Genomic DNA, 14,771 nt, shown 5'->3' on the forward strand with positions numbered 1-14,771 from the left:
TGTGCGGAGATGGCTTGACTGAGAGTCTCATTCCTGAAACAACACACCAAGGACAGCAGAAGTCTGAGAGTTGTAGCATGTTAAAAAGCAGGTTTATGGGCTTCCCTGGTGGCACAGTGGTTGAGAGTCCGCCTGCCGACGCAGGGGACGCGGGTTCGTGCCCCGGTCTGGGAAGATCCCACGTGCCGCGGAGCGGCTGGGCCCGTGAGCCATGGCCACTGAGCCTGCGCGTCCGGAGCCTGTGCTCCGCAGCGGGAGAGGCCACAAGAGTGAGAGGCCCATGTACCGGAAAAAAAAAAAAAAAAAAAAAAATGTAGGTTTACAAAACAAAACCAAAAAGGAATGATCCCAAGTGAGGCTGCTGGTATCTGTTACACTCTCTCTGAGGAGGGTGGAGGTGGCCAGGCCTCACAGCATGGCCAGTGTGTCTTTCAGGGCCTCTTGAGACAGAACCCCCTCCTAAGAGGGGCAGGCACTTGTTCAAGTGCAGAGGAGGCAGAGCAAAGACCCTCCCCGGCCTCTGGTGGGCTCTGAAGCACGTAGAGCCCAGTCCGTTCTGACGATGGAGTGGCGGCCGGGCGCGCCGCTCAGCAGGCCAAGCCGCCTGCGGGAGCCACGCGAAGGGTCTCAGGGTTGGGGCACTTGGTCTGGGGGCCTAGCAGCCAGACCCCGTTCGGACAGGCATGGGGCCCCTCGCTGTCCTGCTGTGTCTCTAAGTCTCGGCCGGGCCAGTCTGCTTGGACAGGGCCAGGGAAGCGAACGGGCCAGCTTGTGGGCCGGGACAGGTGATTCCTGAGAAGGAGATCTCTTCCTTCTACCACCGCTTGTCACCAAGAGCCAGGAGCGACAGCTGGAGCAGAGTGCCCTGAACCTGTGCTGATTTATTCTCACTGTGCGAAAACCACCTGTTTGGGAAATAGGTTGGTCACTCCTCAGGCCACTTGCTGCTGGTCTAGGAGTTCATGAGTTTGATACCCTCTGTTTGTGGCTTAGCCCGGAAGTTCCTTCCATGTAGAGGACATCTCCTCTGAGGAATTCTAGAACTGAACTTCCCAGGCTCCAGGAGTGGGAGTGCAGGGAGGCACCCAGGCAGCGGCAGCTCTGTGCCTCTCTACCACACACCTAGGAAGCTGGGGAAGTGAACAAAACACGGTTTCTTTCTGGAAAACAGCTTCCCCTGCCAGAGCTGCTGGCTGGAGTCGAGGCAAAGAGGTCTCTGAAGTGCTTTCTGTACCAGAGCTTATTCTGTGGCCGCTAATGTTTCAGTTTTGCTTTACAACTGCACCTTCCTGGGGACATGCCAAACTGTTTGTTCTTTTATTCTCAGACACGGGGACTCGAACAGGTCTTGGCAGGTGGCTTCTGTAAGTGTCAAGGGTCCTCTCAATTACTGGAATTCTCTCTGAATTACTATAGCTCAGCTCTGTTAACTCTCTGGAAATCACAGTCCCCCACCCAGCCTCACATTTTGTGAAATGCAGAGAATGACACCTCCATCCCCGGCTCCGCCCACCCCACCCCCGCCCCGCCAGGGTCGGGAAGGCCACAACTCATCAAAGGGCTTAGGCCAGGCCTGATGGGTGGCCAGTGATCAGTAAACTATGGCTCTTCTCATCACTATCTGCAAGGACCCGCCAGTCCGGAAACAACTCGTCACTTTCAAAAGTGCACGAGGGAGGGGCTGGCAGCCATCTAGCTGCGAAGGGCTGAAGGCGCGGGGAGGACAGGAGCGCTGTCCGGAGTGGGTGGGGCCCCGGGGGACCCCGCCCCCACCCCACCCCGGACCCCGCCCCCACCCCACCCCCCAACCCCGCGGGCGCGCTCCGCCAGCCCCTCCCTCTCCGGGGCGCACCTGCACGATCTCCAGCATCTCGCTGCGGCTGATGTAGCCGTTGCCGTCCAGGTCGTACATGCTGAAGGCCCACTTGAGCTTCTGCTCCAGCTTGCCCCGCGAGGTCACGCTCAGCGCGATGATGAACTCCCGGAAGTCGATGGTGCCGTCGCCGTTGGTGTCGAAGGTGCGGAAGACGTGCTCTGCGAACTTGGAAGCGTCGCCGTAGGGGAAGAAGTTGGCGTAGATCTTCTTGAACTCGTCCACGGTCAGGTGGCCGGTGGGGCAGTCCTTGAGGAAGCCCTTGTACCACTCCTGCAGCTCGTGGTCCGTGAACTCCGTGTTCTCCCGCAGGTCCTGCAGCACCTCGGGCCGCAGCTTGCTGTTCTGCTTGCCCATGGCGGCCGGCGGCGACACCTGCAAGACAGGGGCCCGGGCTGGCGCCATCAGGGCGGGGGAGGGCGCCCCGCAGCCTACAGCCACCGAGCGGCGCGGAGAAACGTCCCCCGCGTGTCCCGCACCAAGGGCTGGAGAGGCCCGCCTCCGGCCCTCCCCGCGATGCAGTGCCCCAGCCCTCCTAGGACCCCTGCGGGGAGGCGGGCCCTCGGTCTATGTACCACCAGGAAGGCCAGGAGGCGCCGGTGGAGTCAGGACAGGCCACCTCGCGCTGCAAGGCACATCCTGACTTCCAGAATGTGGAAAGGTGGAAACAACTTGAAATCAAGTGCCCAGCAGGGGCTGTACAAGATCGGAGGATGAAACCCTTACTCTCACCACCCTCATCAGCTTCCGGCAAAACTGTCACGCTGACTGCACCCCACGCCCTGTGTTCTGAGCAGTTCTTTTCTTGTTCGGGCACCATGTTCTGATTTTATCCTTAGAACAGGCGTCCAGAAGCTTTTAAGGAGTCCCTCTTGTTTGTTTTTGCCTCTGAGAAGCCCTCTGGTTGGGAGTGGGGGGCAGGGGTGGATCTAGAATTAGCACCAAGAGTACATGAATGTCTCTAAGGTTCGTAGTCAAGTCTCAGGCACCTGCGGGCGTGCAGAAGCGTGCTCCCCAACGAGGTTTTCCATAAGACCCATCCATAAGACTGACCCTGGGCTGATACTCCTACTAGACATTAATACAGCTTTCACCTCGCCACCTCACTTTATTTTCTGATTTTTCACAGTAACACTAGTACGTGGCTTACTCATTTTTGAAGCATATAGAATAGAAAATAAAAACAAAAGGTTTTCCACCCTCGTCCCAGAGGTAACCACCCTGAACTGCTTCTTCACATTTATAAATGCTAAACATTAAGTAGCGAATCCCCATCACTAAATATAATCCGTGTACTTCACGTATCTTCCCTGGCACCTCCTTTTACTTCTTTGTCTCCTCCCAGATGTTATTAGTTTCATACATATATATCATTGTTTTTACTTGTTATCTTTATGACTTGAAATTATATGAAATTTAAATTGATACACATTTAAATGATAGAAAAGTTCCTTTTCTAACCCCCAGGTAGGGGGATTTGGGAATATCTTTCAAAATTACAAACACGTTCCCTTCGACGCAGCAACCCCACTGCTAGGAACAAATCTAAAGATGCTCCCACCCGTGCCAATAGCCTGTGTACACGGCCAATTCCTGCACGTTGTCTGTAATAATAAACAACGCAGGCGTCTGTATTACTAACTGATGTGAAATAATCATCAAGATCTGTTTTTAAGTGAAAAGAAAAGGTGTAGAACAGCACATAGAGTTTTGCTACTGTTTGTGGAAGAAAAAACAAAGAAAATATATGTGCGCGCTTGTATGTTTGGAATGACTTCTTGGGAAATGATAACACTGGCTACAGAAAGAGAGACGGCTGATAGACAAGGGTCAAACGGAGACTTTTTTTTTTAGTTTAGTTTTCATTGAAGTATAGTTGATTTTTTTTAATGTTCTTTGGATCAGTTATTCTTTTACAACAAACATATTTTCTTTGAATAAATATCCCTCTACCATTGCTTTCAGTTTTTATTATCATATATATTTTTTTATTTTATTTTTTATACAACCGTAGACTTTTTAGTATAAATCTTTCTGTAATTTCAAATGTTGAACTCTGTGTATTTTTTTAATTCAAAAAAATAAACACACAAGAATCCTCTATTTCTTGCTTGAGCAACTTGACCCGGACCTCTCTCTCTCTGTACGATCAAGCTACTGATTCCCTTCTCCTTCCCTAACCTCTCCACCTTCCTTCCACATCAGCTCCTGTCTTGCGTGGGAACCACTATTTGTACATCGTCAAGGTTTACAGTCTCTACTTTCTGCTTTACCTATAGGTTGATCCTAATAAGTGGAAACCAGCGAATCTCTAAGTAACTTGGTTGTCAGTTTCCAATGGCCCCCAGCAGCCCCACTCCCCCGCCCCAGGGCCCCCAGACTTGACTTAAGACACCCCGCAGACCGCACACTTCCACCTCCGCATTTCCTGCACTAAAAAGGCTAATCTTCAGTCCTCTACTCAGTTCAGCTCCTCTCAAGGCTTTGTATTTTCCACACTCCTCTTAACTGTGAAAGTCTCCCAGCCAGTGTCTGGAGGGTGTGGAGAGGAGCGGTTTGTCTTAGGTGTCTCCCCTTCAACTTCCCATCTCATGCTTCAAAGGCAGCATCCAGGAGCAGAAGGGGCTGCAATGCGGAGGGTTTCACCACATCTGCCCCTCCTCGCTCCTCACTCCTTCAGCTGAGACCTGAGGCCCTTTTTCCAGCAGCGTGTGCCCACGTGTCCGTAGGGGTGGGCAGAGCGGGCCAGCTGCTGTCGTGGACTGAACTGTCCCCCCCAAATTCACACGCTGAAGTCCTAACCCTGGGACCTCAGAATGTGGCTGTATTTGGCGACAGGGCCCTTGAAGAGGTAATTAAGATAAATGAGGTCATACGGGTGAGGCCTAATCCAATCTGACTGGTACCCTTGAAAGAGAAGCTTGGGACACAGACACACAGAGGGAAGACCATGTGCGGACACGGGGAGAAGGTGGCCGTCTTCAGGCCAAGGAGAGAGGCCTCGGAAGGAGCCAAACCAGCCGACACCTTGATCTTGGACTTGCTGTCTGCAGAAGCGAGAGAGAATAAATGTCTGTTTTTGAAGCTGTCCAGTCTGTGGTGCTTTGATGCAGCAGTTCTGGGGCCCTAAGACAGCTGCCCCGAGAACTGACCTGGTACCGTGTGGCATCAGCATCCGTGAGGCAGAGCCCCGTGCCAGGCACCGTGAGGTTCCCAAAGCTTTAACTCCTGATCTGCCAGCATCGGGGACAATCAGAAGGTCCACAGCCTGTGGGACACTTTTGTTTTTATCAGACACCTTGCCTGTATTAGTCCCACTTCACCAGGGAGGAAACAGACCCGAAGGCTCTGGAGGCAAAGCCAGCCCTCGGACCAGGTCGTCTGGCCCCCTCCCACATCTTGCCGGGGGCAGCCAGGGGAGGCTGGTCCAGGGAAGGGCACCCTGGTCATGAACATGGCCTTCCCGGCCGCCTTCAATAGTTAATGGTACAGCCTTTTCCCGATTAGCATTCCTGCACTTTTCATCGTGGAAACAACCCACCTTCTGTGAAGCTCTGGGCTCTGAGAGCTCCGGTTGGTCCTTCTACATCTTCTGTTTTTTTTTTTTTTTTTTTTTATTTGCTGCGCCGCATGGCTTGCAGGATTTTACTTCCCTGAGCAGGGACCGAGCCCAGGCCCGGGTAGTGAAAGTGCTGAGTCCTAACCACTGGACCACCAGGGAATTCGCACGGTCGGTCCTTTTAGAATCCGTTCACCTCAGTGAAGACCAAACCACCGCTCAGAACAATGGTATCAACTGGCCTCAGAATGCGTCTCTGATTTGTGTTGTTTCTGATCCCACGGAAGTGCCGACTCCTAACACCTCCTCCACCCAATGTAACGAATGTTTATGGGAAGGAAGGGACCATACCAGGGAGCATGACAAATACGGTCAACACAACCACTGGAAGGTGACAGCCGAGGCCTCCGAGGTCCGCCCGGGAGGCTTCCGCTTTCCCAGCCCTTCTCGCGTGTCCCCGCAGGCAGGCGCGTGGGGCTGCAGAACCCCAGCGGCGCCCTGGGCCGGGCGCACAACAGACATCTGTGTTGGTTGAGGGGGCCTTCCCGCTGCAGTGCTGGTACTGGTTGTGTACACACACACACAGACACCTGCTAACTCTGAGGCAGGGTGGTTTCTGGTAAAGCTGGCCTTCCAGCAGAGCCTGGGTGTGCTCCCCTTTGGGGGATGCAATGCAAAGGAGTTCCTGAGAGTTCTGGGGGCTCACGGGATGGGGAGAGGGGAGAAGGTAGGACTCTGGGACAGACATATCAGGCCTGGGTCCTGCCTTTGAGAGCTCATCAAGGCCAGAGCATGTAGGATGCAGGCGAGTCACTCACACTGGTCCATTTTAGCATCAAAGCCCCCCACTGCAGCCACAATTCACCAAGCTGTGCCAGGCACTGTGCAGACCGTGTCACAGATGGTGAAACTGGGGCCCGGGGGTGTCAAGTAACTTTCCCAGGGTCCCACAGCTGCTGGAGCTGGGATGTGACCAGGAGTCCATTTGAGCTTGACCACAGAGCTCTACGATCAACCCTGAACCCTGCGAGATGGGCAGGGCCGGCCTGGCATTCCCAGCTGTACAGAGAGGAAAAGCAAGGCTGGGAGAAATTGAGGGATGGGTCCAGGAAGCAAAAAAGGTAAGTTTTACTTTGGGGGAAAACTGTCAAGAAATCGTGGGTGGAAAATCATGTTTTCCTGCCACTGTCTTGAAGGTTGAGTTAGTAAAGTCTGGGGCCGTCAGAATCAGGGCTGATGGGAGACCACGTGCTTGAGGATGATGTTGCAGGAATCCATCACTGATTTTCCAGTGTCCTTTAGGGAGACCCCACGGCTTTCAAGTAGGGTACCCACCTCTGCTTTGAGTTCTTGACCACACCCAGTCAGCTGAATTAAAGGGCTGACTTATAGCATTACCGTTTTAAAAGTCGGTAACATTAATTTTGCTACAGAAAGTTCAAGACAACTCCAAGGATGTCGAAGCCGTCCTGGGGTACCAGGGAAGAATCCAGAGTTGGGGACTGGGCTTCTGTTTGTAGAAATTCCCTAAGAGCCCAAGCTGAATTTAGAGGAAGAGAGTTCTGGAGAGTGCTGGCTGCACAACAGTGTGAATGTGCTTAACACAACCGAACTGTACACGTACAAATGGCCAAGATGGTCAGTTTCATGTCCTGTACATTTTACCACAAATTGTAAAACCGGGGGTGGGGGTGGGTGGCAAGCGGTATAAGGACCACAGTGTTCTTTGGGCCCCTCTGCGGTCTGATGGTCTAGGACCCCTGGGCCTGGAGGTCCCAGGTCGAAGAATCCTGTGTCCCTATTGAGATGCAGAAGGCTCTCATCACAAGGGCTGACCCCCCCCCCCCAAGAAAGGCAATGGAGTCAGGGAAGGCGGTACGGCATCCCCTGAGAGAATCCGGAAACTGGTTGTCTACCAATCCCGTGTGGCTCATCACATCCCGCACCTGAGTAATTGTGCACATGCTTGTGGTGCACATGTGCCCACTAGCCGCTGCTCTGCCCCCAAAAACCTCAGCCCAGGAGTGCAGGCCACCCTTGCCCTCGGCGCGTCCTCTGGGTCTGGCTCCAGGCTGGGTGCACAGGCTGTGCGCACTATACTCCAGTCCACTGGGTCCTCTGAATGCCTGGGGACGAAGGTCCTGGCTCTCACTGCAGGCTGCTTATGGCATACGGATGGGGCATAGTAAGTGACACGAAGGAGGGGGAAGGTCCAAGCTCCGAGGAGGAATCCTTCATTCCCACGTGGAGCGGAGGCAGTCTGCCTAGGAAGGTGGCACGCGGAATCCAAACTGAATGACAAGGACTTTAAGAGCCACGGGAGGCTCGACTCCCACCGGCCACCTCTAGGGCGCACACGGCAGGTTCCAGGCCCTGCAGGCGGGGGTCACGCTTGACCGGACTGGGAGCAAGGGCATCTCCATCATCTCTGACTTAGAGACGAAGAACTGAGGCTTCTGCGAGGCATGAGATTGTCTGTGACAGGCGGGGCTTCCAGCTGGCGACCACCTCCTCTGTCTCCTCGCCATTAAACTTCTCACCAGACAGTTTCACAAGACGGTCTTCCCACTGTGAAGTGGGGCCCGTGAATGTCACATAAAGCCCCCCCCCGGCACTCCCCATCACCTCCTGGATCAGCCTGCGTGTGCTTTCCAAAGGCTCGGGTGAAATATTTCTAAAGAACCTCATTTCAGCACTCTGTCCCAGAGGCTCTTGGCCTGAAGCAGGCAGCCTCAAGGGAACATGGTGGATGGAGGAACGCTGCACCCCAGTGACCCCTCTGTCACTAATTAAGCCAATGAACCAACCTTACTGACGACCAGCTGGCTGGAAAGATGGCTCACAAAATGCAAGCCTTTCTGCAAAGACAAAGCCACCACTCCCACTTCCCAGCAGAAATGGCCCCCTGGCCCTGTCATCAGGCAAACACCCCAGCTTTCATTTACCGGAAAATCTTACTTCCATCTACAGTGAAAGATGGGGTAAAGAACGGATGTGCCAGGGGAGGACAACTGATTCAGGGTCAGAGCCATCTCTTACTGGGCTTAAAAAGCTTCACGACCAAGCAGGGGTTGGATCAGACAAACAACACCCTTCTGAGGGCATCGAAGACGATGTTTTAATTCACAGTAATGGAAAAATGGGGGAGGGAGTTAATGTAGCGCTAACAGCCATCTCTGTGGTCCTCAGTTACTCTGTTACTGTTCTTAATGTGTTAAATTGTAAAGAAAAAAAAAGTAAACATGTAACTGGGGAGCCCTATGAAAATATTTAACCCAAAGTCTGTATTGCCTGCAAATTAAAGCCTTTTTAATGGCGTCGTTCCTATCAGCTGCCCGCCTCCTGGAACCGAGGGCGCTCATGTCCCATTAATCACAGCTCAACGCCTGCTGCCGGCGTGGGTAGACATTTCATCCCATTGCTCTAAAACGCTTTCATCACCTCAGATCTCCAAAGCTTGCTGGGCCAACCAGACTTAGAAACACTTGGGGGGAAGATGATGGGAGAGGTGGGAGGAACCAACTCCTCATAAAAGGCCAAAGGCTGGAGGGGCGGCTGCAGTGAATTTGCACTTCAAGGGACTGGAGGGCTCATTTGAGACAGTGCTTGTTCTGTCCGGCAGAACAGGATACGGTGGGCGGGGTGGGGTACGGGGGGCGGGAGGGGCAGGAGAAAAACTGGCGGTATGTGTTGTTTCTCATGCAGCAGCAGCCCTGGGTCTTTCTCCTGATGACTCATGGACAAACGCTCCTCCTGTGGCTGAGCCCGGGTCTTAGAGGGAAAAGAGGCTTACTGCATTTGTGTCCTTCTTTCCTCCCAGTATGCAGGTGGGAAGCAAGCCGCCTGCTGCCTGGGCTTCTAGTGCAGCTGCTCTGAGGAGGGGCCAGTCCTGTCCTGAGAGGTCTGCGACAACTGCCAGGACCCGGTGCAGGGGTGGCTCCGGCTGCAGTGCGGTTGGGTGGACGCTAGAGGGCGCAGTCGGGCAGGCTCCCCAGGACTTGAGCTGGAGACCCCGCCTCCCAGCTTTCTGACCCCGCCCCTACCACGCCCCCTCCACCTCGCTGGTGCCTCAGTTTTTCCATCTATAAGCTGTATTTGTCCAATATAGTAACCACAGTGGCTATTGAGCACTTAAAATGTGGCCGATCTGGGGCTTCCCTGGTGGCGCAGTGGTTGAGGGTCCGCCTGCCCATACAGGGGACGCGGGTTCGTGTTCCGGTCCAGGAAGATCCCACGTGCCGCAGAGCGGCTGGGCCCGTGAGCCATGGCCGCTGAGCCTGCGCGTCCGGAGCCTGTGCTCCGCAACGGGAGAGGCTCGTGTACCGCAAAAAAAAAAAAAAAAAAAATGTGGCTGATCTGAATTCATGTAAGTGCCCTAGGCGTAAAATTCTCACTGGATTTTGAAGACTTAATACAGGGAAAAAATATCTCATTAATAATTTTTCGGGACTTCCCTGGTGGCGCAGTGGTTAAGAATCCGCCTGCCAAGGCAGGGGACATGGGTTTGAGCCCTGGTCCGGGAAGATCCCACATGCCACAGAGCAACTAAGCCCGTGCGCCACAACTACTGAGCCTTTTCTCTAGAGCCCACGAGCCACAACTACTGAGCAAGCCCGCAGGCCTAGAGCCCGTGCTCCACAACAAGAGAAGCCACGGCAATGAGAAGACCACACACCACAACAAAGAGTAGCCCCTGCTCGCTGCAACTAGAGAAAGCCCGCGCGCAGCAACAAAGACCCAACGCAGCCAAAAATCAATTAATTAATTAAAAATAATTTTTCTATCCTGATTACATGTGAAATGATAAATGATAACATTTGAGATACAGTAGATTAATCGTTTTGGTAACATTAATCTCATCTGTTTCTTTTTACCTTTTTAAGGGGGTTACCAGAAAAGTTAAAATTACATATGTAGGTGACTTGCGTTGTCTATCTAGTGGTTGCTCAGCACTGGGTAGATCCTTGGGGCGCGGTTTAGGGGGCTACCAAGTTCCTTAGCGTCCTGTTTACAGACCCACTGCTAACTGCGAGCCAGCTGGGAGAGGTGGCCTGTGTTTATTTCACTCCTTGGTGCCCTTGAGTGAAAGATAAGGGTGTTTGCGTTTCATAATTACATGCGAGTCCCACAGGTTTCTATTTTCAGCAGCTTCAAGAACTTTGCCAGAGGCCAGCTGCAATGAAGACCCAGGTCTGGTCCTGGCTAAGGTGTAAGGCCAGGGGGAGGGGCTGCAGAAAGGGGGTGTCCCTCCTCTTCTTCTGAGGGAGAACACAAAAGCCCCAGGTGAGATCTAGGGCAAGAGGGGATCAGTAACACCTCTGGAGCCGGTGGCTACTGGGTGTACCTGGATCCAAATTCAGCCCACGTACCTCGGGGAGCCACATGCTGGATGGGCTCCAGGCAATGACCATGGCTGAGAAAATCCAACTGAAAGTCCTGCTGACTTCTGTACCCACCCCAGCAGTTTAAAACCCCACGACTCCCCAAAGCTTTAAAAATATATAAAAGGATGGAAGGAGGGAGGGAGGGAGGAGAGGAAAAGAGAGAGGAAGGGAGAAGGAAGGAAAGAGGCAGGCTGGCCAAGCAAGGCAGAGAAATCTCCTCCTTATCTTGAGCCATCCTCTCCTTCCACTTTCCTGAGGTTGACATGCCCTAAATGAGGCAGGGGAAAAGGAAGAGGTGGAGAAAAGGAAAGGAAAGTCCCCGAGAGGAGAGGATGTTCTTTCCCTTGCAGAAACCGCTAACAACAGGAATAGGAACTGTAGGTAGCTTTCCCTGAATACTTTGTGCCTGAAATCACCAGGTCAACCATGTGGCTGCTCCTCTCAGCCACCCAGCAAACTCCTACTCATCCACCGAAGCCCAGGTCAAATGTCACCTACTCACGGATGCATTTCCTAACCCCTCTACAGTTGCTCTTCCTTTTGCATTCCAATACCATTTTTAAACTTATTTCTATTATGACCTCAACTTTTAGTACATCGTTTACTAATGTTTTTCGCTCATTAGACTGTGAGATCCTTTAGGAAAGAGGATACCTCACTCATGCTAGTAGGAGAACCTGCTAGCCTGTTCTAGCCCCAAGGCCTTTGCATTTGCAGTTCCCTCCACCTGTCTGCCCTCCCCCTCAGTACCTGCAAATTGCACTCCCTCAATGTTCACATCTTTGCTCGAGTCTTCTTGGCGGTACCTCCTCCAAAGAGCCCATCTCAAGCAGCGGATGCTGCTTACCCGCCCTTACCCTGCCCCCTTTCCGTGGCCGTTCCTGTACTGATACATGGTTGACTCCCTGCTTTTGCTCACCATTACATCCCCACACTGCCCAGAACAGGGCCTGGCACACAACTAGGCTCAGTAAAAATATCTGAATAACGGTTGCGTGTCCAAGGGCTTAGCGCAGTGTCTGAATGAACGAACACATGAACAAGTGAATGGGTTTCTTCTAGGACCCTCTTGTTCTAACAGTTTGGGACTCTTCCAGTAACAGGAAAACGGGAAGCAACATCAGGGATTAGGATGACAAAGTGCTCTCTTGCTCGGGTTCGAAGCTCCAGGAAGGGACATTCTGTAATTCAGACTTGGTGTTCTGGAAAGTTCCATTTATCGGCATAGGACCAGCTACAGCAGAGTAGAGGTCCGTTCACCAAACTGGTACCATCTCCTCCCTCCTGCAGTGAACACACCCCCAGCTCTGTGGTCCTCCGCCACGGGGGCTCACTCTGCCCTCCAGCTGGGATCTCTCAGTTGAGTAGTGCAGCCTCACCCTAGAGCCAAGGTCACTGCTACTGGAATCTTCAGGGGACGAGCGCTCTGAACTGCTTCCCCAGTGGAGGAAGGCAGGTTAGTGGGTCAGACGTAAAGGAGCCTCTGGGGGAAGAACAAGACAGGGAAAGGAAGGGGAAATGCCCGAGAGGATGAGCTTCTCTCGACAGACTCTGATGATGCAACAGGAAAAGGACTCGAGGCAGGACCGAAACCAAGACCACGTGATTTTTCCTAATGCTGAAATTTCCATGCATGTCCAGCCATAGGTGAGTCCCATGTTTCTACAGAGGGTGCTGGATGCCAGGCCAGGAGCGGGGCCAGCAGCACCTGGCGAGAGGTGGGCCTGAGCGAGCCAGGTGGGCATCCAGGTGTGCGGTCCTGGCCCCAGAGCCTGGGTCTCCCTCTGCCCCACCTGGCGCCTTAGTGCCTTTTGCTTTGAAGGCAAATTTGACGCTTACGGTGGCACAGCCCCAAATGCCAGGCTGGAGTGGGGAGGGACATTTGTTCCCTTTTGCCCACAAATGTTCCCGAGGCCCACGCTGTGCCGGGCATGGAAACACCTGGATGAACAAGACGCAGAGACCCTTCCCAGGTGCCCCCAGCACAGCCACGATACGGGTAACGTGTAGAACGAGGCTGACTTACGAGGGTCCAGGAGTGCCGGAGCCGAGCTGGCCTGTCCCCCGTGAGACGGCTGGGAGGTCTGACAGCGCAGGTCTGAGCCAGGCTTAAGGGCTCAAGAGTTCTCCAGGTGGGCGGACAAAGGCGTGTGCCAGGGCAAGGAGGCCCAGAGAGAACCCAGCCAGGGCCACAGAGGCTGGGACGTGAGCACTGAGCATGACTGCAGAAGGACGCCAGAAACGCAACGCCGATTGCAGAGGAGATGGTCAAGGGGAGCAACAGGAGGGGCTGACGCCCCCCCAACCCTCCCCAGAAAGAGCCCATGCCCCAGGAAAACGCTCAGAATGAATCTAGTCCAGGACTCGGGACTCTACCGCTGTTCCAGGGAACGATAAAAGCTCCGAGGTTGAAACTAACGAACATATGAGTCACACAGCACCACCTCAGGGGCGCAGAGCCGGCCGCAGGCTGACTGCTCTTTTGAAGGAAACCTAAGAGGCCACGGCAGGCTGGACACCGTGGGCTGAAGACAGCAACCGGTGTGAGATTTCAGAAGCCACTCCCTCCACTCCCAGCCCACCATAGATCTGCTCCCCCTTCGGTCATCCCTGGGGGGCACAGAGCTGGCAGAGGGGCCACCACCTCAGCTGGCTTGTTGCGCATGGAGGTTTGGGACACCAGTAAATTCCTCCTGGCTGCTTGGGCCCGGCTGGCTGCGGAGTGACTCACGCAGACCAAGCCCGCGTGGGAAAGACCCGCAGGCAGGCGGCAGAGTGAGCCTACAATTCCACTCTGATGCTCCCGGCCGGGATGTGAGCCGCTGTCTTTCCCCGAGGCAACGTCCTCCCAGCAGGAGAGGAACGGAGAAGGAGAGGCCCAGCCGGTGGGCCAGCACCCAGCATGCAGTGGCTGGACAGGCAGCTCTCGGGAGGCATGGGGGGGGCCACTCTCCGGGCTTCAGTCAGGCAGGCAGTCCCCCGTCTCAAGGCTCCAGGCTAAGGCTCTGATGCTCCTCTGTAAAGGGCACCGAATGCCAGCCTCGGGGGCTGCAGTCGGGATGGGGACTGTGTACAGGAGGGACCCCCACTGGACGGTAAATGGCCTGAGTCTCCTCCCAGGACCCACTTCTCCAGCCTTTTGGTCTTGGCTGTCTCTGGGCTTCTCTGGGCCTCAGTTTCTTTGGCAGTGGATGGGAATAATGGTCCCAACCCGTTGGTTTCACAGTGTAGTTGTGAGGATAAAGGGAAATGAAGGCTGTGAAAGGCTTTGACAAATTTAAGCATCAGACAAATATACGGAGGTTATATCACAGATTTTATGATAAAAGACATGCGTGATGGGCTAGATGAGCTCAATCACAGCATCAGACAGAGCCAGGCTGCGAGGCTGCAGGCTGCAGGCGGTCCCGCACTCTCCGGCCGACCCTCTCCCTTGCATGCCCGACACGGTGGTATTAAACCCTGGGCCACACACCCGGGTGGGCAGCGGGCCTGGGATCCCGGCGGCTCAGTACATCCAGCGGGGGCAGGGCCAGTGAAAATCCAACTCCTGCTCTTCAAAGAGAAAATGAGGGAAAAGGATGGGAGGAACCCAGTCCCTCAACAGCGGCAGAGCCTTGGGCTCACACTGCCCAAGGCAAGTCCGGCTCCAGCCTGAGGCCCCGGGGATCAGAGCGACGCGGACACCACGAACCCCCATCCCGAGGAGGTGAAGGGCTCTCTCCAACAGCAAGGTGTCCTGGGGCTTCTAACTGGTTCAGGTCCACTGGAACGGGCACGAGGATCCTGTTTACCACGGGACAGGCTCCCTGAAGGACAGGGAACTTCGCAGATACTGAAGGAGAATAAGCCCAGAGCAACCCCTGTGCTCCCGGGAGGCCGGCCGCTCAGATCTGTGCTGGACAGAGCAACCCTCGGTGGGCCTGTGACACACCTGTGCACACACACACTGTAC

The 14,771-nt window shown here is 54.2% G+C and overlaps 1 protein-coding gene across 2 annotated transcripts in view; it reads right to left on the reverse strand.

Moving 5' to 3' along the window:
* The window catches only part of HPCAL1 (hippocalcin like 1), a 112,238-nt gene that overhangs the window by 4,057 nt on the left and 93,410 nt on the right, over positions 1-14,771 (reverse strand). For both annotated transcript variants that reach the window (XM_033838014.2, XM_033838013.2), the window contains one exon: positions 1,853-2,248. In XM_033838014.2, the coding sequence (XP_033693905.1) occupies positions 1,853-2,230 (378 nt within the window). In that variant the 5' untranslated portion in view covers positions 2,231-2,248. The remainder of the gene's footprint in view (positions 1-1,852; positions 2,249-14,771) is intronic.

Source organism: Tursiops truncatus, chromosome 14, assembly GCF_011762595.2.
Source record: "Tursiops truncatus isolate mTurTru1 chromosome 14, mTurTru1.mat.Y, whole genome shotgun sequence".
Taxonomy (NCBI): Eukaryota; Metazoa; Chordata; class Mammalia; order Artiodactyla; family Delphinidae; genus Tursiops; species Tursiops truncatus.